The sequence below is a fragment of the Rousettus aegyptiacus genome, unplaced genomic scaffold, assembly GCF_014176215.1.
Source record: "Rousettus aegyptiacus isolate mRouAeg1 unplaced genomic scaffold, mRouAeg1.p scaffold_m13_p_8, whole genome shotgun sequence".
NCBI lineage: Eukaryota > Metazoa > Chordata > Mammalia > Chiroptera > Pteropodidae > Rousettus > Rousettus aegyptiacus.
Genome location: NW_023416311.1, coordinates 29,069,117 through 29,092,117, shown reverse-complemented (window position 1 = coordinate 29,092,117; position 23,001 = coordinate 29,069,117). Strand labels below are relative to the sequence as shown.

At 51.1% G+C, this 23,001-nt stretch overlaps 2 protein-coding genes across 8 annotated transcripts; both read left to right on the top strand.

The window, feature by feature from the left end:
- Positions 1-8,821: 8,821 nt before the first annotated feature.
- On the top strand, positions 8,822-18,005 carry SLC12A9 (solute carrier family 12 member 9). 3 transcript variants are annotated; one of them, XM_016124747.2, is made up of 14 exons: positions 8,822-8,941; positions 9,701-9,921; positions 10,165-10,299; positions 10,781-10,912; positions 11,291-11,599; positions 12,236-12,343; positions 12,476-12,587; positions 13,147-13,304; positions 13,411-13,493; positions 13,670-13,794; positions 13,943-14,135; positions 14,306-14,480; positions 14,688-14,834; positions 16,737-18,005. In XM_016124747.2, exons 2-14 carry the CDS (start codon positions 9,741-9,743, stop codon positions 17,621-17,623), a joined length of 2,745 nt encoding a protein of 914 aa, XP_015980233.1. In that variant the 5' UTR covers positions 8,822-8,941; positions 9,701-9,740; the 3' UTR covers positions 17,624-18,005. The 3 variants fall into 3 exon arrangements, with proteins under 3 accessions (XP_015980233.1, XP_015980232.1, XP_015980235.1); XM_016124746.2 differs by having other exon boundaries at positions 8,833-8,945; positions 16,737-17,623; XM_016124749.2 differs by lacking the exon at positions 11,291-11,599 and having other exon boundaries at positions 8,833-8,945.
- An 86-nt stretch (positions 18,006-18,091) lies between these two features.
- Positions 18,092-22,871, top strand: TRIP6 (thyroid hormone receptor interactor 6). 5 transcript variants are annotated; one of them, XM_016124771.2, is made up of 9 exons: positions 18,109-18,594; positions 18,853-18,980; positions 19,070-19,195; positions 19,498-19,881; positions 20,190-20,283; positions 20,389-20,558; positions 21,013-21,191; positions 21,442-21,562; positions 21,674-21,950. In XM_016124771.2, the coding sequence occupies exons 1-9, from the start codon at positions 18,486-18,488 to the stop codon at positions 21,803-21,805; spliced, it is 1,443 nt and encodes a 480-aa protein (XP_015980257.1). In that variant the 5' UTR covers positions 18,109-18,485; the 3' UTR covers positions 21,806-21,950. The 5 variants fall into 5 exon arrangements, 4 of the variants coding, with proteins under 4 accessions (XP_015980254.1, XP_015980256.1, XP_036081463.1 ...); XR_004952469.1 differs by having other exon boundaries at positions 18,102-18,594; positions 21,013-21,562; positions 21,674-21,816; XM_016124770.2 differs by lacking the exon at positions 21,442-21,562 and having other exon boundaries at positions 18,102-18,594; positions 21,674-22,871.
- Positions 22,872-23,001: the final 130 nt, after the last annotated feature.

Below are 23,001 nucleotides of genomic sequence, written 5' to 3'. Positions count from 1 at the left end.
TAACAGTTGTTTAGAGCAGTCTTGGAGTTAGGACTTTTCCTATATGTACTAAACAAACAATAACTCATCTATTTTCACCATAAATTATAAAAATTATCACTCCTCTTCCCATATCCCAGCCTACCTAACCCTGTAGAGTCTAGAGTTAAGTTTACCTGGGAGCTCAGAAGTTTACACTTGGGTACCCCTCACCTGCCTGACTCCTCCTACCACCCTGGTTAATGAGTGCCATCGATTTAAATAGTTTTTAAAGTGAGTCACAACTTGGGAACATTTGAAATGGCCTGGAATTTTACAGCTCTTGTAGGAAAGGAATTTGATAGAAGTTTTAACCTTACAAATAATGAGTTGTAAAGCCTAAAGAGACTTTTATAAACTCTCGACAATGAAAGCAAAAATGTTCAATTGGCCATACTAGAGGGAAGACTGAGATATAGAAAGAATAGAAAATACAAATACAAAATTATCATATGAAGAGATGGTCAAAGAGTAGACATGTAAGAAAAAGGTAGGACATGAAAATATTATAGAGGTGTATTAAGCATTTATTTACTACAAATAGCTTTTTTAACATGTATGGTATTTGTCATCTTAACATTTGCAACTTCTTGTGATTTCTTAATCTAACTAAACATTAATGTTTATACCTAATTTTGTATTCTAATTTTGTTTTTGTTTTCTTAGTGTTTTCCAAATTGTATAAACTTCAAGATTCACAAAACATGAATCCATACCTCTTCTGATTACCACAAATCTTGCTGAACTAATCAAATACAAAATTGTAATAGACATGCACATAAAAACCTTTATTAGTTTGTTAGTGATTGTATATTTACTTGTATGTGGCCCTAAATTTCATGAAAGCAGTGCAACATATACTCAACATATACTCTAAGTCCAGTACAGACCTAGCCCATAGTAAATAGTCAGTAAATAAATATTCATTAACTATTCCTTTATTTTGGGGGGGTGGTCCGAACTCCATTATCTATAACGTGTATACAACACAGTATGGCCTCCCCCCAGCCCAATCAGAAATCGACATAAACATACAGTGAAAAATTTTTATATTTAGAATTAGCCAGCTGGACTCAGTTTAGATGACCCCGATTTTGTTGGCAACATCCAAAGCATCATAGTCAGGAGCCAGCTGAACATATATATGCCTTCTTCTCTCCATCAGGCCAAATCAGGGTATTGACTTTGGCCACATCAATGTTGTAGAGCTCCTACACAGCCTGTTTAATCTGGTGCTTATTGGCCTTGACATCCACAACGAACACAAGTGTATCATTGCCTTCTATCTTCTTCATGGCTGACTCAGTAGTCAGGAGGAACTTGATGATAGTACAGTGGTCAAGCTATTTCTCTGGAGGGCACTCTTCCAAAGATATCTGGCTTCAGTTTTGGGAGGGGTGGGGTCTTCCTTCTTCACTTTCGGCGCCATCTTCATGAAAAGCTCATTAACAATTCTTTATTGACTAGTCATTCTTTAATTAACTCAGCAATTATTTATTGAATATTTGGGACTGGACTGGGGACACAAAGTCATCCTCTACCTTCCAGGACTTGATATCCCAGGACTAGGACTAGCTATGAAACTGCTAATATAGGAGGCTATGCGTTGAGCACAAAAGGTGGCATACAGAAGGTCCTATGGGATCAGGTAGGAAGCACACCGAATCTAGCCTGCAGGATCAAGGTGAGCTTTCTGGAGAAGATGATGCTGTCTAAATGAGTCCTAGAGGAGACTGGCAGGAAAGGTTGCTTTAAAGGCAAAAGGAGGGGCAGATACCACAGCATAAACTTGTGAGATTGTCCCCTAGCTGCCAGAGTTCACAATGCCAGGATGTGCTGTGCAAAGACAGTGAGTGACAATGGATAATCTGGAGAGAAGCAATGGCCAGCCTTGGTCATTGCAGGACCTTCCAGGAGTGTGGGCTTGTCCTGATTACCTTGGGAGCCACCAAAGGGTTTTCAGCAAAGAAACAATATTGGTGGATTTGTCTAGAAAGATCCCACTTATATGAGAATAGATTGAAAAGGATCAAGACAGAAGGCAGGGAAACTAAATGCAGTTCAAATGACAGAGGGCATGAATGCATGTGTGTGGCGGGGGGGGGGGGTGCGCAGGGTGTCTTGGGGGAGGATTCAAGAGACATTTAGGAGCTAGAGTAGGCAGGACTTGGAACCAGGCTGTAGAGAGGTCAAGGAGACTGAAATCAAGCATGAGTCAAGTTTCAGACTCCAGCAGCAAGGTAAGAGCTAGTGAAACAGACCACAGGAAAGGAAGATGATGGGCATGTTGACTTTGAGATTCCTGTGTACCATTCAGGTCTGGAGCTCAGAGACAGCTTTTTGGCTGGAGAGGCAGGTTTAGGAGTTTGGGGCATATGTAGTGATGGAAGCTGTGGGAGTGGTAATGGGATTATGGAGGAGACTATAGATTGGGAAGACAGGAAAACCTTACTATTTCACCCCTATGTTTTTTAAAGCCAACATTTAAATCATCATAAGAGCCTTGTTAGAGATGCAGGATGGGCACTATTATGACATCCACTTTAAAGATAAGATAGGCTCGGAAGGTTAAGTGATCAGTCGGTGCACTTACTAATAGTTAACACGTCAGCCTGACTCCACTGCATTCAGCACCCTTTACTGCCTTCTAGCTCCACTTCCAAGGCCTTTTCCTTCTTCCTCTCTCACCCAGGCCCGGCAGAGGACATTTCCCTCCCTCTGATTTGGAGCCTTTCTCTTGCAGAACATATTCTTTCCACTAGTCATTAAAGGAGTGTGATTTACCCCCTAACATTCACTAGAGCCTTGCCCATCCAGCCCCTAATCTTGGCACTGAGCGATGACGGGATAGCAGGGGACTGAAACAGCTAGGACTGGGAGCAAGCAGCAGTAGGAGCTGATAGGAGGGAGGGAGGGGAAGGGCAAAGCTAACAGCAGAGGCCGCGGCTACCAGAAGGCAAGGAGGTGGAGAGAAGGGGGTGCAAAGAGGTTGGGGCCAGAGCTAAAAGGGTGAGGTTGGGGGTGGAGGGGTGGAAGGAGGGGAGAGGTAGTGGGAGTTGCATTGTCCCAGCAGGGGGAAGTCTTTTGTTTCTTCTCTTCCCTTGGCAGCCTGACAGGATATGAAGCCAAGCCCCCATCCCCCCCCCCCCCCTCCATGCCAGCATCTCCCCACCCGCTGGACCTGGCCCTTCCCTTACCATTGTGTCATTGACAGGAATGGGGCAGGAGCTTTGGCTCTAAGAGGGACTATAAGGACTATTCATGGCTGGGGGCTAGGCTACCAGGGTCCGTAAGGAACAAGCAGCTCCCAGGTTGGTTCACCGAGCTTGGCAGGAAAAGCTCTGTGCCTAGGGAGGAGCAGGAAGCCAGGCTTGGGTGGGGCCGGCACAGAGGGTAGCGGGTCAGGCCAGGGGGTTGTAGGTTGGGCCCAGGGGAGATGACGCAGGGTTTTAGGCATCTCCCAGCCCCTACCATTCCAGCCTCAGGGTCTGAAAGCTCACCTGAACCCATGTCCCCCAACCCCCTTCATTCTCTAAGGTTGACATCACTCCTACCAAAGCAGTAGGCATCTGGCAGTGACCAGCAAACTCATGTGTCCTGCCTGGGTCCTCCACATCCACTTCTCTGGATTCTCTATCTCCCTGGGATCTAGGAGTCTGGCCTCTCCGTGGTCCTCCAGGAATCCTGAAATTTCATCCCTCCCCTCGGCTCCCTCAGGTGCAGTTTGCTCCATCAGCTGTTCCAGCAGGAAGGGCACCCTGCTTAGCCTCAGCCTCGCCTCTCTTCCCGAGCCTTTTGTTTGCTGGGTCTGCAGGAAATTGTAGGGGCGGTGGTTAAGGGCTCATCTGCCCCTGGGGCCTGAGGGAGGGGAGGGAGGTCTGGGCTCATTAGACTTAATCCTGGGGAGCTCACGGCAGGGGTGGGGAGGGTGGATCACCAGGGAATTAGCATTTAGGGCCTGAACTTGGAGTGAGGAGGCCCCGGGGCTGGGCGAATTGGAGGGCTGGGGTGTGTTAGCAGCGGTCCTCAAACATTTTGGCACCAGTGGCTGGTGCGCCTATGAATATCTACTGCCTGATGATCTGAGTTGGAGTCGAGGCGGTGGTGCTAGCACTGGAGAGTGGCTGCAAATATGGAAATACAGATGAAGCTTCGCTTGCTCATCTGCTGCTCACCTCCTTCTGTGCCACCCGGTGCATAACAGTCCACAGACCGCATACCAGTCTGTGGCTCGGGATGGGGGCGGGGAGCGGGGTGTTGGGCTGGGGACCCCTGTGTTAGGGGATGCCTAGAATGAACAGACACTCCGAAGGCGCCTAATATGACCTGGGAGCCAACACCTGGGGAGAAAAACCCAGTTACTGGATCCCACAACCTCATCCTACACGCCTCGGATCCTGGGGATCCCAATGAGTGGTGATGCAGCAAGGCAGATCTGACCACACAACCTGAGGATTAGCTATTTCTTTTTTTTCTTTAAAAAAATGTTGGGGAGGAGGACCAGAACGCAGACCCAGAATGCGCGCCTTCCCAGGACGCAACCGCAGAACAGCCACAGAGTGGGCGCTCTAGCGAGCCATGGGCACCCTCTCGTTGGTTGCCCTCTCTCTGAGGTCTTTCTGGGCGCCGCCATCTTCCCTTCCCAGCAGGCGGGGCGGGGTCATTATTGTCACGTTAGGAGCAAGCGCCAGGTCTGCTAGGGTTCCTACAGTCAGTGAAGGAATGGTTGTTAAGGGCTACTTGAGTGCCAGGGACTGTTAGAAGCATCGGGAGCTATAGCACCGAAGCAAACAAAAATCCCTATTTCGTGGGCTCATCTTTGTGTTGGGAGGAGGCAGGCAATGAACAAGATAAACAAGTGTACGGCATATATTAGTGTTAAAGGCTTTAAGGAAAAAAATAGGAAAGGGAATGGGAAGGAAAGTGTGGCTCAATTTTAAATGGGGTTGGTGGGGAAGATTTCACTAAAGGTAATATTTGAATCCCTATGAACCTCTGCTCTTCCTTGGCAACAGTCTAGGAGCAGATGAGCAGAGGTAGGGGAGGGATGTAGATGCTGTAGGGCTTCAAGGGTAGGTTGGCCATGTAATATCTAAACCACTCTGGGTCACGTCTAAGCAAAGGAAACGTTGTTAGTACATATGCCAAGGCAACAAACTGTTGTAGTAGGACTACAGTCAGACAATCAGGAGGTGAGTATGGTTACCCTATGAATAAGGGCCTTTGGCCTAACCAAGAGAGTTAATGTAAATGGTGAAAAGAAATGTGAGGATTGAGCTTCCAGTCCTCAGTGGAGCCACCAGTCCACAGTGGCCTCTTGGCTGTTCTTCTAACAACACCTAGGGGTGCTCCTGAATTAAGAGGAGAGATGAAGAAGGACCAGCAAAGGGGTGTTAGCAGGAGGTTATCCATGAGAGTGTGTTGTCTTAGAAGCCACATGAGGAAAGTGTTGGAGGAGAAGGTAGTATGTCACATGATGCTGGTAGTTTAATAAAATGAGGACTTAGCAATGACCCTCACAGATTGACCAAGTAGAAGTCACTGGTGACTTGATGAGCAGTTTCCCTTTTGCTGAGGTGCAAAAGCACAAATGTAGTGGGTTTTAGAAGAAACAGAGGAGGGGATAAGAAACAACTAGTATAGACAGCTCGTGTAAGAAGTTTTCCTATAAAGAAACAAAGAAATGGAGTGGTAATGGGGGCTATGGTACATTTAAGAAAAAAAACAATTTTTAAGACGAGAAATAAAAGCATATTTGTATTCTAGTGGAAAGGATCCAATAGAAAGGGGAAACAAGATGATGACACAGGACCTAGCGGCAGATTAACCTAGCTGGGTGCATGATCAGTTCATCCCTAGTAACAGGAGGGAGGGCAGAGCAAAGCGTAATGGGTAGATAGGAGCTTTTAGATCTCATCTGTTGGCTTGTTTTCTCAATTGGGAAGCAAGGCAGTGAGCTGAGAGTGAGAACTGTGGGGGAAGCACTGGAGGGTCAAAGAAAGGGGTGAAGATTTTATAGTCATCTAGGAGTGTGGGAGAGTAAATGAGCTGGAGAAATCTTGTCTGAATGCTGGGCTGCAGTAAGGACCTACTTTTAGTTCATAATCATGAATTTGAAATGACACTAGCTGCCATGGTTGGGTGTTTTCTCCAGCCACATTCAGCTGCTTGGGCAGGTTCAGGATAGAAAATCGTGTTTAACAGGGCTGTAGTTTTGCCAGGAGGTGTAACAAAGTTTGATCACAAACTAAGCAGGGCAAGAAAGGAAATGAGCGGGGGTCAGTGGAAAGTGGTCAGGATCAATGGATTGGGAGTCCGGAGAATTGTTGCGGTCAGAGCATGAGAAAGACCCTCTTCTTGATCAAATTTGAGTCAGGCTCCTCTGAACCCTTTTCTGGACTAAGCCTTGACTTTTATCCCCATCCTTGCTGGGTCTGCCTAGCCCAGTTTAGAGAGATATCTAATATCTTGATATCTGATCACCCTGGCCTGCCTTCAGCAAGAATCCTGTCTGCTTAGCTAGACTCTTCCTAAGCTGGGTATTTCCTCTTAGAAATTTACCATTCACTAACCCCCTCATTCTGCTTGTTAGGTATAAATACCTAGCTGTATTTGTTGTATTCGGGGGTTGAGCTCCATCTCTGTCCCCTGTTGTGAAAATCTTGATATCTATTGCAATAATCTCGAATAAAGTCTTCCTTACCATTTTTTTAGAAAAATTATTTTTATTTTATGACAATACAATGTGTCAAAATTTTTGTAAAATATAACATGATTTTTTTTTTTTTTTAAATGGCAATGATATCTCCATGCAGTTTTTCTTTCTTTCTTTTTTTTTTTTTTATTCTTTGCTCGTTTGGGTCACACACTCATTTTTTATTAGGGATCATGTTGCTGAGCTGGACCCTCATATCGAGTGCCTTTTAAGACTACTTCCATATTAGGCTTTCATGGCTCTGCAGTGTGAATATGCTGTTTTTTGCAAATATGTTGTGGAAAAGGTAAGTGCATACACATTTTTGAAAATCTAGCTACTCCTTAATTAGGCTAATTCAGAATTAAATAACTGATTCTTTAAGGGAAGCTCACTTTCCCAGTTTTTCCCCCATTACAACAAGAATTGTGATTGTTTATCTTCGTTTTTACTTGTTGAGAGACGTTTTGAAAAATAAGATTTAAAAAATTTATTTTAGTTTCAAGTACATTGACAGTACATTGACATTGGTTAGACATTTATATACTTTATGAAATGATCCCCCTCATTGCTCTTCTCTCCTCTGGCTCTACACCTAGCCATTACATTTATGCCAACTGCATTACCTATGCTGTGCTCTACATCCCTGTGACCATCTATTAACTGCTAATTTGTACTTCTTTAACCCTTCACCCCTTTCTCCTACCCCCCCAACATCCTCTCCCCTCTGGCTGTCACTATATTGTCCCTTCCTTACTGTTTTAACAAGTGTCTGATTAATTTTTTTCTCAACAGGCCTACTAGAAGAGAATGAAACGAGGGGGGCCTGCAGTTACTGGTAAGGACAAAGTTTAGAGATGACCACTGGGTAGGGTGGAAGGTGAGATCTATACAGAAGTAGAGTTTAAACAACTGCTTTGCCAGGGTGTTGGAAGTGTCATTGATGTGAGTATTGAAATCACCAAAAATTGGGACAGGAGTGGTGTTGGAGGATCCAGGAACCACACTGCATGTTCTAGGCAGCAGAGATGACCACTGAAAATGCCACAGTTTAACTGCTTGTGAAACCTCTCCCTGGCAAAGCCACATTTGAGCTGGTTTAAACTCCGTCGTCTCCTAGGAAAATGTTGTGGATACAGCCAAAGACCGGTGATAAGAAAAGCAGTGTTCATTTCCTGAGGCTCAAATTATGATGTAACTATAAAGGACTGTATAAAAGTTAAGAGTTTATTACTGAAGCTCTCCAAGCTTCAATTTCCTAATGGTTATGTATATTTAATGTAGTACTACATGCAAATAATAACTTATTGAACATTTCGGCATTGTTCTCAAGTGCCTATTCGTGAACTCTTACTGTAACCTTATGGGGGAGGATGAGGAAACATTGCCAGGTGGTGCTGATGTTGCTGGTACCTGAAGAGAGTGAAGAAGGGGTCCTAACTCTAGGAAGTTCAAAAATGCTGTAACCTCTACTAGAGGGAAAACATCATGCTGGGAGGCGAGGAGGCACACAAAAGCAGGCGGCAGGCGGTGAAGACCGACGGCGGCCAGCGCCTCCAAGGCTCGCCCGGATAAGCGGCCAATGGCTCCCTCTGGTGGCGGAAGCAAAAAGCGCGGCTGGTGGGCTGGACCCGGAGCGAGGGGGAAGGCGCGGATAGTGAAGCGTGAGACCAGAATCCGGCGGATATTCGGGGGATTCGAGAGGCTAGAGGAGTAAGACCCCAGAAGGCGTGGACTGACAAGGCTCCGCGTTCCTCGCCACGCACCTGGGCCAGGTGTTGCAGACCCGCCCACCTGCAGGCTGTCGGCTGCTGTCATCAAACGCCCCTTTCAGCAGTGTCTCTTCCGGAATGCCTCGGAGCTCGGATTAGGGTCCCTCCCGGGCGACAGGCGCTTATGTTGCACGAGGGTGATGGGCTCTGTAGGAGCCATGGCCCACACTCGGAGGGAGACGCGCTCCCAAGAAGAACCTGAGCAGCATCCCGCGAGCAGGTGGGCCTGGAGACGCGCTGGCGGCTCTTCCCCGGGGGGCGGGGCCTCCCGGGCGCGCCCACAGGGAAGGGCTGGGCCTGGGCCCGGGAACCAATGGGGCGCGTGTGTAAGGGGGGCAGGCTCTGGGCCTGGCATCCCGGTAACCCGAGCTGTCTTTTCCGGCACCCGCGACCCTCCGCCGGTAGCGGACCCCTCTGGCTCTCGGGATCACACGTCCCGAGCAGCTGCGTCCTCCGGGTAGGTGAGTGAACGCCTTGCCGCATCCGGGCGGTGGGGATGCGCCTGGCCAGGGAGAAGGGGGATCGTGGCCCCCTTCTACCCACCTAGGGAGAAAGGGGGCAGGAAGCAGTGGGGAGGAGGACCTACCTTGTGTTACTCTTTTGGTAGTCGAAGGGTGTGTTTGTGTTGGTAGTGTTTGGGGGTGCCTTGTGTGGGTGGGAGAAATCTGGTGAGGCTAAGAGGAGGAGCTGCTTTGAGCTGGTTTAAGGGAGAGAGCTGATGGAGGAGGATGGGGTGTTGGAAGATTTGGAAGTTTCTTGTTGCCCGTAGGTGAGGTGACTGCATGGGGAAGCTTGAGGGAGGGGGTGGCTCAGGACTCTAGAGAAGGGTATGAGGAGAAGGGTATGAGCTTCCTGCCCATAAATCACTTCCCTTTTGAGGGATTTGCTTCCTCTTCTACTGTTAGTTAAGAAGGGAGAGGATCTTTGCTCCTTTCCAGAGCCATTGCCATCCCTAGTCTCAGGGATATGGGGGAGTGATTGCCACCAGGAGCTGGGAGAGGCTCCATACTCAGATTCTGCCATTGTTGGGCCAGTGGCCAGGGCCAATCACCACCCCCCTTCCCTAACTGTGTGTGTGTGTGTGTGTGTGTGTGTGTGTGTGTGTGTGTGTGTGTGTTTCCTTGCAGCTCTCCCTTTGGGTGAGGCTTCTGAGTGCTTAGAGGTATTTTAGGGGCTCAGTGGATCTGCTTTTCATTCGGTATACTCTCTTGTGCAGGCCTCATAACCCATCTGGCTTCCTCTGCCTGCTCTCCACCATGGCTAATGAGAACTCTCCTTTGCTGGCCTACCGGCTCCTGGGGGAAGAGGGGGTTGCCTTCCCTGCTAATGGGGCTGGAGGGCCTGGAGGTGCATCTGCCAGGAAGCTCTCCACCTTCCTGGGTGTGGTGGTGCCCACAGTCCTGTCCATGTTTAGTATAGTTGTCTTCCTGAGGATTGGTAAGTGAGTAGGGAGGGGCTTACATGGGGGGTGCAGTAGGAGGGGGGGAAGGGGTACTTAAATGAGGTTGGGGAAGAGCCCAGGGAAAAGTGGGTGGATGAAGGGCTTGGGGAGGGGCCTTCCTGTGTCCTGTGTTCAGTTTTGGTCTAGAGGTTACTAATGACCAGTGGGGTGGGGTGTAGAGGTGTGCGGTGTGTGGGGTGTGAGTTACCCACTGACCTGCTTTGCCATTCCTGTTCCAGGGTTTGTGGTGGGCCATGCTGGGCTGCTGCAGGCTTTGGCCATGCTCCTGGTTGCCTACTTCATCCTGGCACTCACTGTCCTCTCTGTCTGTGCCATTGCCACCAATGGAGCTGTGCGGGGCGGTGGAGCCTACTGTATCCTCCAACATTAATGGACTGGTGTCTGGGCTCTTTGGTCTTATAGGGAGGAGGAAGGGGTCCCTCTCTCCATCCCCTGTGGGGTTGGGCAAAAGGGAGGCAAGTCCTAGTGAATGTTTTGCAGGCAGGCTGGTATGGGAAAGGTGACCAATGTAGCCTTACATATTAGTGCCATTTCCCAGTACACCAGGTGTCTTTCAGCTGTCATTTTGGTTCTCCTAACAGTCTTATCAATTAGGTTGCATTCATTTTACAGAGGAAGAAACTGGAACTCAAGAGCATTCGGGACTTGTGTGAAGCCACATGGCTTGGGAGTGGCTGTTCTGGGAGCCATCGCTGCTGGGAACAGTCCCAGTGTGTGTGTATAGGAAGACAAGACCAGTAGGGTCAGCTTCAGAGTGCTTTGTGCTGAGGCCCTTCCTCATGGTCCATTTCAGTTTCTTTTCCCTTAACACTCACCCCCTGCTTCCACTTTTAGTCATGATCAGCCGGACTCTGGGACCTGAGGTTGGAGGCAGCATTGGCCTCATGTTCTACTTGGCTAATGTGTGTGGCTGTGCTGTCTCCCTGCTGGGGCTGGTGGAGGCCGTGCTCGATGTCTTCGGGACTGGTCTGTGCTCATGGCATCTCTGTGGGTTTGCAGGGTCTAGTATTCTGGGATCATGAGGGAAAGAGGCCCATTAACTTGGCTTTCTTGAGCTACATACAGCTGTGCCTAGCTGTATGTAGATGTCTGAGAGATTGTCCTGGCCCACAGAGAGCTTAACCATCTAGTCAGGAGACCAGGCTAATACCCCTAAAGTCGACATCAAGATTAGTAGTACCCACAAGGCAGGGCTAGGATGCTGGGGTACAGTTGTGTGGGGGAGTAGGGAAGATGGCTTTTCTGAGGACAGGTGGGCCAAAGAGGGGATCCGTTCCTGCTTTGAGTCCTGGTTGGGGTCCCTTCTCAGGGCCTGGCCTTTTAACCCTGTTCCTTCTTCTGCAGATGCCACTGGGTCCAGTGGGCTCCGTGTCCTGCCCCAGGGCTACGGCTGGAGTCTGCTCTATGGCTCCCTGCTGCTGGGCCTGGTGGGTGGGGTCTGCACACTGGGGGCTGGCCTCTATGCCCGTGCCTCCTTCCTCACATTCCTGCTGGTCTCTGGTTCCCTGGCCTCAGTGCTGGTCAGCTTTGTGGCTGTGGGGCCCAGGATCATCCACTTGACCCCTCGGCCTGGCTCCAATGGATCTTCCCTGCTGCCCCAGGTTGGCCACTTCACTGGCTTCAACAGCAGCACCTTGAAGGCCAACTTGGGTGGTGAGCTGGGCCCAGGGGTGCTGAAGTTCTCGGGGTGAGGGGCAGGCACATGTGGAGGCTCCACATGAGAACAAATGTCAGAGAGAATCAGGGGCAGGAGATCTGGGCCTCGGAGCAGAGCAGTTCAGTTAGGCTCTGTCCATCGTGTATTGGCCGGTGTGTGTTTGGCTTAGTGGAGCACAAGAGTGCAGCATAGTCCCTGCGTTAGAGGAACTTGTTTAGTTGGAGAGATAAGGTGTACATTCAGGACATAGTTAAATAGTGTAATAGACCAAATGTGATTCAAGTAGACAAGAATCAAGGTGTCAAGAGGAGCGAGACCAGCATGTGGCTGGGGAGGGCAGGAGCAGGTAGAGCTATGGGTGCCCAGGGTGGGCTAGGGAATTCAGGTAGGAGTGGGAGGGAAGGCATCTCAGGAAAGAGTATGAATGAGATCTGGAGGGAGAAGAAGAGTATTCAGGAGGAGGTGATGACCTGAGCCAGAGCCAGAGATGAATCAGGGATGGGGTCTTGGTGAGGGTGGTGGGGGAGGCAGGGGTCTTGTGGAATGTGAGGAGCAGGTGGCAAGGCCAAGATACCTGGCTCACTAGGAGGGATATTGACACCCTCTCCTCCCTGGGAATGATCCCTTCTCAGCTGGCTACTCCAAGGACTATACCACAGGGGCCATGATGACCTTTGCCAGCGTCTTTGCCGTCCTTTTTAATGGCTGCACAGGCATCATGGCTGGGGCCAACATGTCAGGTGAGAATCCCTGCCTGCTGCCTCTTGGGGGTGAGGGGCTGCCACCCTGTGCCCCAATCTGGGTGCTCAGGGCTCAGGGATGTAGGGGATGGTGGAGGGCTGACCTCTCTCCCTCTGCTCCCCTCCCTCCAGGGGAACTGAAGGACCCCAGCCGGGCTATTCCTCTGGGCACCATTGTGGCTGTTGCCTACACCTTCTTCATCTACATCCTGCTTTTCTTCCTCTCCAGCTTTACCTGTGACAGGTGCCTAGGGAGGGGGTGAACCTGGCCCTCTCAAGGGTGGAGGGGGTTGTCGAGGCAAGGTTTATATACCTGGATTATCAAACATAGCACAGGCTTGGGGGTAGATACTCAAGTTGTTAGGGTATAGGGAAAATGGGGACTGTTTCTCCCATAGGAAAGGAGTAGAGTTGCTGCTGCTGGTGGGAGGGTTGGCTAAGCAGTGACAGACAGCCTAAAACTAGAATCTGCCATGTGCCTGGTACTGTTGTAAAGATTTGGTTTGGGGTGGGGTGGGGAATGGCTTTCTAGTCAATTTCCATAAACAGTTGGCTTCTTGTGCATAGACTGTTGGGAATGTCCATCACATGATTAAGCCAGAGCTGTGCAACGGTAACTTATGAATGCCAAGTCTATCCCCCGGCACACTTGATCTAGTACTGTGGTTCTTGAGATGAGGGCTGGGGTCAGTTGAGAATGTCTAGCTCATAACCTCACTCAGTGTTGTGAGTACTATTCTCACGATGACTACAAGATGGCTGCACATTTTTTCTTCAGTGTCCTTCTCTTTTCCTCCCTGTAGGACCCTATTACAAGAGGACTATGGGTTCTTTCGTGCCATCAGTGTGTGGCCCCCACTGGTATTGATCGGTATCTATGCCACAGCCCTCTCAGCCTCTATGAGCTCCCTCATTGGTGCTTCCCGCATCCTCCACGCCCTGGCCCAGGATGACCTCTTTGGTACGCTATCCCCTGTCTTGTTGCCTGGCTCTGGGCGTGCCCTCCCATGTCTCTCAGTCTCTCCTTGGCCCAGGCTGATGTGTCTGCTGCATTTCTGTTTGTACAGGAATGATCCTGGCACCAGCCAAGGTTGTATCCCAAGGGGGGAACCCCTGGGGGGCTGTGCTCTATTCATGGGTCCTAGTACAGGTAAGCTGTTCTTCCTCTAAGCTGCCCTTTTCCTCACCCTAAGCCCCTCCTGGTTACACTCATCAGACCAGGAGGGGATTAGGCATGGGCTGGGGGATGTGAATGAAAAGGCAGGATTCATTGGCATTTGGTGCGGGGGAGGTGGCTCAATGCTCAGCCTCTTGGTATGTGTCCAGCTGGTGCTCCTGGCTGGGAAGCTGAACACACTGGCTGCAGTGGTCACTGTCTTCTACTTGGTGGCCTATGCTGCAGTGGACCTGTCCTGCCTGAGCCTGGAGTGGGCCTCGGCCCCGAACTTTCGGTGAGAGAATAAGATGCCTGTGTCCCCAGAAAAAGAGGGAGAAATGGGAAGGACTCAGACCAAGAGGGGTGAGGCTGGGAATGGAGTGGAGTGATCTGGTGTTCAGAGCTGGCCCTAAGTGGCCTTTCCTCTCTCTGTTCACCTGCAGCCCCACCTTCAGCCTGTTCTCCTGGCACACCTGCTTGCTAGGGGTGGCCTCCTGCCTGCTCATGATGTTCCTCATCAGCCCCGGGGCTGCTGGCGGCTCCCTGCTGCTCATGGGCCTGCTTTCTGCCCTGCTTACTGCTCGAGGTGGCCCCAGCAGCTGGGGCTATGTCAGCCAGGCCTTGCTTTTCCACCAGGTCAGAGGAGCTTGGAGGAGGGTAGGGAGGGGAGGAGGCAGTCTGAGAAAACCTACCCAAAAAAGGAGTCCTCCATGTCCCTTGGCTAGGGTTGGAGTTTCTGTCTGAGAGGTGTTGAGTAGTGGGGGCTGCCCACTTGAGCCCTTCCCAGCACCTTACTCTGTCCCCAGGTGCGCAAATACCTTCTCCGGCTGGATGTTCGGAAGGAGCACGTGAAGTTCTGGCGGCCCCAGCTGCTGCTCCTGGTGGGGAATCCCCGGGGCGCTCTGCCTCTACTGAGGTTGGCCAACCAGCTCAAGAAGGGGGGCCTCTATGTGCTGGGTCATGTCACCCTGGGAGACCTTGGTGAGTTGTCCTCCGTTCCTCCTCTCCCTTTTGGTTTCAGACACTCCTGTGTTCTTTGTGTCCCAGAGGCCTCATGCTTCTTCCCAGATGACCCTTCCAACCAGCACACAGCCCTGCCCAGACCTTTTTCTCCTGCCCATTTTGGATTTGGACTCTAGGAGAAAGTACATGAGTTTGGCCTACATTTGCTGCCTTCCTTTTCTGCAGATTGCCTGCCCTCAGACCCTGTGCAGCCGCTGTATGGAGCATGGCTGAGCCTTGTGGACCGGGCCCAAGTGAAGGCCTTTGTGGACCTCACCCTCTCACCCTCTGTGCGCCAGGGGGCTCAGCACCTGCTCCGGATCTCAGGTCTTGGTAAGCTGCTCCTCCTTGGGTCCCCTCTGCCCACTATGAGGCCCTTTTCAGTCTCCGCTACAACCCCACCACCACCACCCAAGAGAGTAAACCACAGATTATAAACCCCAAAAGGAACCCACAGTCTAGTGCAGATAAGACATGGTGCTCAGAGATAACACACAATGTGTGATCAAGTCTCTGAAGAGATGTTTAAGGACTAGAGATTAGGTGACACTTATTTTTTTCTGACCCAAATGTTGGGGCACAGGCTCTGAACATCATGTTGTATATCTGGGGGCAATGGAAGAATATTGGAAGCTGGGGACTGCCCCATCAAATCTGTGGCAGATGGTTTTTAACCACCCGAGTTCAGAGAAAGGAAGACCACTCATGTGGCCAGCAAAGGTTTTGTGATTTGATGGTATCTCACTTGGGCCTTGAAAGGGGCAGGGAAATAGAGAGTGGTGTAATACAGCCCCCAGATACTGCAAAGATGCAGAAGGTGTATGAGGCTGATGTTTTTGGGTGGAGTGGAAGTTTCCCAGCTTTGTGACTGTGTCTTACTGCTGAGGCCTCTGGCCTTGTATCCCAGCTCTCTCCAAATCCGTGCTTAGCCTCCTCCTTCTTTCTTAATCCTGGGACAGGCTTCTGTCTCCTCTCTGAATGCATGCTTCCTTCTCTACTTAGAATCTGGCTAAAGATCAAGTTTTGGACATTGCCCTGTTTGGTGTAAATCAGAACCCTGGAAAATGCTTAGGAGGAGGTTTGACTAGTCTGATTTGCAAGATCAGCTAGAGTTCACACGTGCTGAGGTGTTTTAGGATGTTATTAAGCAATATAAGATAGACCCTGGAGCATCTGAGGGCCTAGTCTCTCCTCAGCCCCACCTTTTGTGGGAAAATCTGTGCCAAAGACTACTACTTTTGTGAAATTTACTTCGTGGAAAATGATTCAAATAAAAGGAAAAAAGATTTCCTTTAAACAGTAAATTCTCCTGGTAACCCATTTGTGTCAAGAGAAAGGGTTTTAGAAGAGGTTTCAGATCTTCCTGTATAGTCAGCCTTCTTAAGGGGAAGTGGGGTGGATTATTTGATTCTATATTGGCTGTTCAAAAATAAAAACCAGGAGTGTTGACAGGGATTTGGGGCATCATGATTGATACACCCACAGCTTAGAGGTCCAGAGAATGGGCTCTAGTATTGGGTGCACTGTGTTCACCTGCTGCTCCAGTATATACCTTTGGGCAGGTAATTTCACTGCTCTGTCTCAGTTTCCTTATCTGTAAAAGCGAGTGAGTAAATAGTCTCTATCTCATAGCATTGTTTCAAGAATCAGATAAGTTAAAACATGAAGTGTTTTCAACAAGACATGGCCCCTGGTTAGCATGCAGATGTTAGCTATCCCTTCTCTATGGACCATGCTTTGGACATGCCATCATTACAGAAATATTACATAGCCCCAGCCCTGAGTTCTCATTCTCCTTCAGCAGAATCTGGGTGCTGTTTCCCTGGATATTAAGGCTGTAAGCTTAATTATTCAGGGGTTCTGTTCTGAACATTGGATCGGACTCATCATGAAAAAGGTGTGCTGCTAGAATCTGGAGTGAATGGATCCTACTGCCACCCAAAGTGCTCATTAGTTAAAAGAATCCTAAGGTGAACTTTGCCTATTTAAACAGTGAAGATTAGTTATGGAGATAAATCAAATAAATGCATGTGAAAGTGTTCGGGAAAACTAAAAGTCATTATGCAAACATGCATAACTTTGCCCTAAGAGTCTAAGCAGAGTGCAAACTATTATATACTTGATGTTGCCATCTGTGTATGGGTGGATTCATATAGGGTGTAAACTCAGTCGTTGAGTTTGCACCCTATATGATTGCTGTCGGTTCTTTCCCACTTCCTCCTCTCTTCCCCCCAGGTGGCATGAAGCCCAACACATTGGTCCTGGGTTTCTATGATGATACACCACCCCAGGACCACTTCCTGACGGATCCGGCTTTCTCTGAGCCTGCTGAGGGCACCCAGGAGGGCGGGTCCCCAGCTCTGAGCACGCTGTTCCCTCCACCCCGAGCTCCTGGGAGCCCCCGGGCTCTCAGTCCCCAGGACTATGTGGCCACAGTGGCGGATGCCCTCAAGATGAACAAGAATGTGGTTCTGGCAAGAGCCTGTGGGGCCCTGCCCCCGGAGCGGCTAAGCCGGGGGTCTGGGGGCACCTCTCATCCACATCATGTGGATGTGTGGCCCCTCAACCTGCTGCGGCCCCGGGGTGGACCTGGCTACGTGGACGTCTGTGGCCTCTTCCTGCTGCAGATGGCAACCATCTTGGGCATGGTGCCTGCTTGGCACAGTGCCAGGCTTCGGATCTTCTTGTGTTTGGGGCCTCGAGAGGCTCCAGGGGCAGCAGAGGGGCGGCTCCGGGCACTGCTAAGCCAACTGAGGATCCGGGCCAAGGTGCAGGAGGTGATGTGGGGTGATGTGGCTGGTTCTGGAGAGCCTGAGGAGGAGGAAGGGGACTTTGTGAATGGCAGGCGGGGTGAAGAGGAGGCAGAGGCCCTGGCATGCAGCGCTAACGCACTGGTTCAGGCCCAGCAGGGGCGTGGCAGAAGAGGAGGGCCTGGGGGGCCTGAGGGTGGGGATGGTGAGGAGGGGCCCACCACAGCCCTCACCTTCCTGTACTTGCCTCGGCCGCCTGCTGATCCTGCTCGCTACCCCCGCTACTTGGCACTGCTGGAGATTCTGAGCCGAGACCTGGGGCCCACGCTGCTCATTCACGGTGTCACCCCTGTCACTTGCACTGATCTCTGATGCCCCATTCCTGAAGTATAGCGTCCAAGTCTGGCAGCCCACTTTAATTTGTGGACGAGGACAAGGGCCGCCTCCTTCCTACCTTGCACATGGGACACACAGCCAGGTGGAGGCATTAGGAGATCCTGGGCTGGGGCATCTCTGTCTTTGGGAGAGGACCCCTGATGCACTAATGCAGGGTAGGTTTCCCTGCCACCCAGGGAAGGCAGTCAGCCCTGCGCCTTCCCTCCCTTCACCGGTGCCTTGATGGGGGTTGGGTCTCTCGGCTTGTGACTCCAGGCTACCTCAGTCTTCCCTTTGCCCAACAGACTCGTGAGGTTGTGATGTTTTGTTCTGTTTTATTTTTCTAACTACTAAGCGTGAATAAAAGACCAAAACACTACTGGCTGACTGAACACTGGTGGTGGTGGTGGTGGTGGTGGGGCGGGTAGGTGGGACAGGAAGAGGGAGAGATCTGTATGGGGAGAAAGTGCTGGAATGCCCCAACAGCGAAGGGGCCACGTGTAGGACTTGGGGCGCCGGCCTGAGGGAAAGAGAGATGGAGGCTGCTCCCGGCCCTTCAGACTGGGGCTTCCGTGGAAAGCCCTCCCTGCTCAGGGGCAGGAGGAGGCCGACTCGGGGGAGGAACGGGAGGAACTCGGTTTAGGGCCTAGGGGGCCACGTGACCCTCCCCCAGGAATGTGGTGATGTCACCGGGGGCGTGGCCGTCCCCCAAATTGGAGAGGAAAGGGAAAAAAGCCAGAAAGTTTCTTTCCTGGAGTTTCTTTCCAAAACGAGGTGTGTGACGGAAGAAGGGGTCAAGGCCTGAGTTCTGGGGTGCCGTGGGATTCTAACTGCTGTCCCGAGTCCCCCATTCTAGGCCATGTCGGGGCCCACCTGGCTCCCCCCGAAGCAGCCTGAGCCTGCCAGAGTCTCTCTGGGGCGAGCTCACCCCCGAGGCACCCTGGGGCCGCCGCCAGCCCACGGAGCGGGTAAGGTAGCCCCAGCGTGGTGGAGTAGGCCACCGCTCGCTCCTGCCTCCCGTGGAGCCTACTCCTGTCAGCCAGGCTGGATCCAGCCGCCCTTACCCTATCTCTGCTCTCCCTGCCCCCTGCCTCATTCTCGGATCCCAGGTGCGGGGGCGGGGCGGCAAGGGGAAGGGGAGAAGAAAAACCGGAGAGGGGGGACTCCACAAGTGTCACCCTTGTCTCCTTCCCCATCCCTACCTTCACTCTTTTCCCTTACCCCAGCACTCCAGCCCCACCCCAGGGTCAATTTTTGCCCCCTCCCATCTGAGCAGTGTTACCAGGCCCCAGGGGGACCAGAGGATCGGGGGCCAGCCTGGGTGGGTTGCCATGGAGCACCCCAGGGCTCGCAGGTGAGAACCGGGATTGGGGGGGGGGGGCACCCAGGGCAGGAGATGAGGCCATATGATTTGCATTCTCCCTGCATTCGCTCTATTCTCAGGGTCTTCCCCCAGACAGGGGGGGCTTGAGACCAGGAAGTCTGGATGCTGAGATAGATTCCCTGACCAGCATACTGGCTGAGCTGGATGGGGGTCGTGGTCACACCCCTCAGCGGCCTGACCGGCAGGTATCCTTCCTAACCTGCTCTTGTACCCCCTGCTCCTTGTCCCCTGCCTCCTTTCCCCGGGCCTAGTCTCTTCTTTGTCCAGCCAGCATACTCCCACCTACCCTCCCCCTCTATGTAAGTGATGCACACACAGAAGCTGGGCCACTAGAGCTTACTGGGTTGTCGGCCACTCAAGGGTGGACCCTTATCAAAAACCAGACCTTACCTGGTGGCCTCACACATGGGGTGAGGGGAGGTTTCCATGGCTGTGTGTATACTGTAACAGGCATGTGCACTCCTTTTTTATCTGTATTTCTCCCCAGGCTTATGAGCCTCCTCAGCCCCCTGCCTACCGCCCTGGCTCAGGCTCCCTGAAGCGGAACGGAGGGGGTGTTCCTCCTCTGCTTCCAGCATCCCACTATGGGGGCCCCACTCCAGCCTCCTATGCTACAGCCAGCACACCCGCTGGCCCTGCCTTCCCTGTGCAAGTGAAGGTGGCACAGCCAGTGAGAGGCTGTGGTCCCCCCAGGCAAGGGGCCTCTCAGGCCTCTGGGCCCCTTTTGGGCCCCTTTCCTCTCCCAGGCCGAGGTGAAGTCTGGGGGGCTGGCTATAGGAGCCACCGAGAACCAGGGCCTGGGGGTAAATTGGAGACTGCTGGGGTCTCCAGCCCTGCAGGAGGAGGAAGAGGAGGCGGGTATGGGCCTCAGGTAAGCCCTTCGTACTGGGATATGGGGCCCTCAGACAACTGGACACTAATTGGGTGGGGTAGGGAGTGATGTTTAAGTCCTGATTGTCAGAAGTGTGGGTTGTCAGAGCTCCGGACCCCTTGGGGGTGTGGGGCAGGTCAGGAAATGTAGGAGGGAGGGGACTGGAGTGGCACATTGGTTTGAGGCCTGCCCCTGGACCCTGAGCTATTCTCCAGAGAACTTTTTGTGTGGAATTATCTGTTACTCTCTGGTATTTGACAGCATCGAGAGCTAGAGGTAGAGCCTAACCCTTGATTCTCACCTCTCAGGTTTCCCTGAGCCAGCCTCCTGAGGAGGAGCTTGAGAGGCTTACCAAGAAGCTGGTGTACGACATGAGCCACCCACCCAATGGGGAGTACTTTGGTGAGCTGAATCAGGGTGGATGGAAAGGGTGGGAGGCTGGAGTCAGAGGGACAGTGGATTTGGCTTCCTGGGCTATGCAGGTTGACTGTCCCTTTCTGTCCCCAGGCCGGTGTGGTGGCTGCGGAGAAGACGTGGTTGGGGATGGAGCAGGGGTTGTGGCCCTGGACCGCATCTTTCATGTTGGCTGCTTTGTGTGTTCTACGTGCCGGGCTCAGCTTCGGGGCCAACATTTCTATGCCGTGGATAGGAGGGCGTATTGTGAGAGCTGCTATGTGGTAAGTGGTTGGGGCTGGGCAGTAGAGTCTGCAGAGGAGGCAGATGGCTTCCATCCAAGATGGGAACTAGATGTCCAAGTCCCAAAGAGCTGGGGGACTAAAACTGATACATAAGAAGGGATGAATTAGGTAGCTAAATACTGGCTGCTGGAAGGGAAGGCCAACACACTCTTACAAATTTGAGGCATTTGTTTTAGAGTTTAGGGAGTATGTTAAATTCCTGCAACATGCTGTGAAGCAGAGATTACTAATTCCTGAAGAAAACTGAAGTTCATAGAAGTTAAATAACTTGTCTGGGAAGCTACAGTGCTGGAATTCACACTAAGAGCTGTTCAACGGCACCTTTCACTAAATCATATGCAGAAAGTGAAATAGTTAGGTAGGGTGGCAGGATGCCTGTAGGGCTGCCGTGGACTTCCCCAGCCCCTGACTTTCCTGTCCTCTCTCCCAACAGGCCACTTTGGAGAAGTGTTCCACATGCTCTCAACCCATCTTGGACCGGATCCTGCGGGCTATGGGGAAAGCCTACCACCCTAGCTGCTTCACTTGTGTGGTATGCCACCGTGGCCTTGACGGCATCCCGTTCACAGTAGATGCCACTAGCCAGATTCACTGCATCGAGGACTTCCACAGGTCAGGCTGGGTCCCCAATTTTATCTCAGTATGTCTGGCCTTTCTTATCTTCCTCATTTTCAGTTCCAACCTCTCCTGTTTCTCACTCTTGCCATGCCTTGTTCTTGCTAACATCTCTTTCTTCCCTGAGATCCAAGACCATACCTCTGACCGCTTCCATTCCTTCCTATATCCCACTTTTTCTGGGCTCCACTGTTGGTCCCCTCCAACTCTGGGGCTTGACAACCTCCTTGGTTCCCTTCTACCCCAGGAAGTTTGCCCCACGTTGCTCAGTGTGTGGTGGAGCCATCATGCCTGAGCCAGGTCAGGAGGAGACTGTGCGAATTGTTGCTCTGGATCGCAGTTTTCACATCGGTTGTTACAAGTGTGAGGTTAGGGGGCCTGGGCAAGGGGTTAAAGGGATTCTTGAAGTCTGGGGATGTCAGGTATGGTACAACCCAGGGGTCTGGGCCTGATGGAAAGTTGTTGCTTCTTTCTAACAGGAGTGTGGGCTGCTGCTCTCCTCTGAGGGTGAGTGTCAGGGCTGCTACCCACTGGATGGACACATCTTGTGCAAGGCCTGCAGTGCCTGGCGCATCCAGGAGCTCTCAGCCACGGTCACCACTGACTGCTGAGTTTTCCCAGAAGCATCTGCTGCATTCTCCCTTTTCATCAACCACCTTCTCTGACATCCACCTTTACGACTTTGTCACCAAATGCTGTTTCCTCTTCCTCCAATCATGTAATAATAATCTCCCAAGAGTTTACTTAACACTTAAATCTGTTGTCTCATCTGATTCTCACAGCAACCCCACACAAAAACAACTATTGTGACTGTCTGCATTTTTAGCTGAGACATGACTTTCCAAGTTGCATGGTTCCCAAGTGGCAGAACTTTGGTCTTCTTAATCCTGGCCGAATTTTTGCAACTCTACCACAGTTGGCCCTCTCTCTCCTGCGTTCAATCAACAGACAGAAAATTTCAGGAAAAGTTACATTTGGCTAACATGTACTATGTAGTTAGACCTACCATGGTTGTACTTGGTAATTAACATGTGCACTTTTTTCCTTGTCATTAGTCCCTAAGCAGTACAGTGTATCAACTACTTACATAGCATTTACATTGTATTGGGTATTACAAGCAATATATAGATTTAAAGTGCACAGTAGGATGTGTGTAATTTACATGCAAACGCTGCACCACTTTATATAAAAGACTGGAGCATCCGAAGATTGTGGTATCCCCAGGAATCCTGGAACCAATCCTCTGTGGATACCAATCTACCCCACCCCCAAGGGGTGAATGTATATACCCTTTTTATGTAGTTTGACTTAAAGACACTCCTCCTCTCTCTTGGGACCAAGGTTGCATCGTGCTCCAGAAAGGGAGCATTTCCTACTAAGTCTTCACAGTCAACTCAACTATCAAGGACTTGGTGTTATCTCGGGGTGGTGGTGCATTTAATATGGGTTAAGCCAGATACTGCCTGTTGAGCAAGACCTTAACCTACAACCTACCTCATCAAAGAACTGGTTGAGGATGACATCTGCCAGTTTTGCTTAAAAGAGGAGGGGGTGCCTTTGAGAAGAAAAGCAGGAACAATGGGTTTTGCAGGTTGCGTTTTACCGAGGTATCCATAAAGGCTGGTTCCCCTGTGGGAGCACAAAATGGTGGTAGAGGTTTTAAAATGGTTGCTCGATCCCGCTAAACGGCCGCACTCCCCAAACCCCTGCCCTGCGCAAGGAGCTACGCTGGATGAGGTTCGAAGGGCCGAAAGCAAAGTGGTGGGGTATAACAGCTAAATGGGAACTGGTTCAGAACCGGACACTT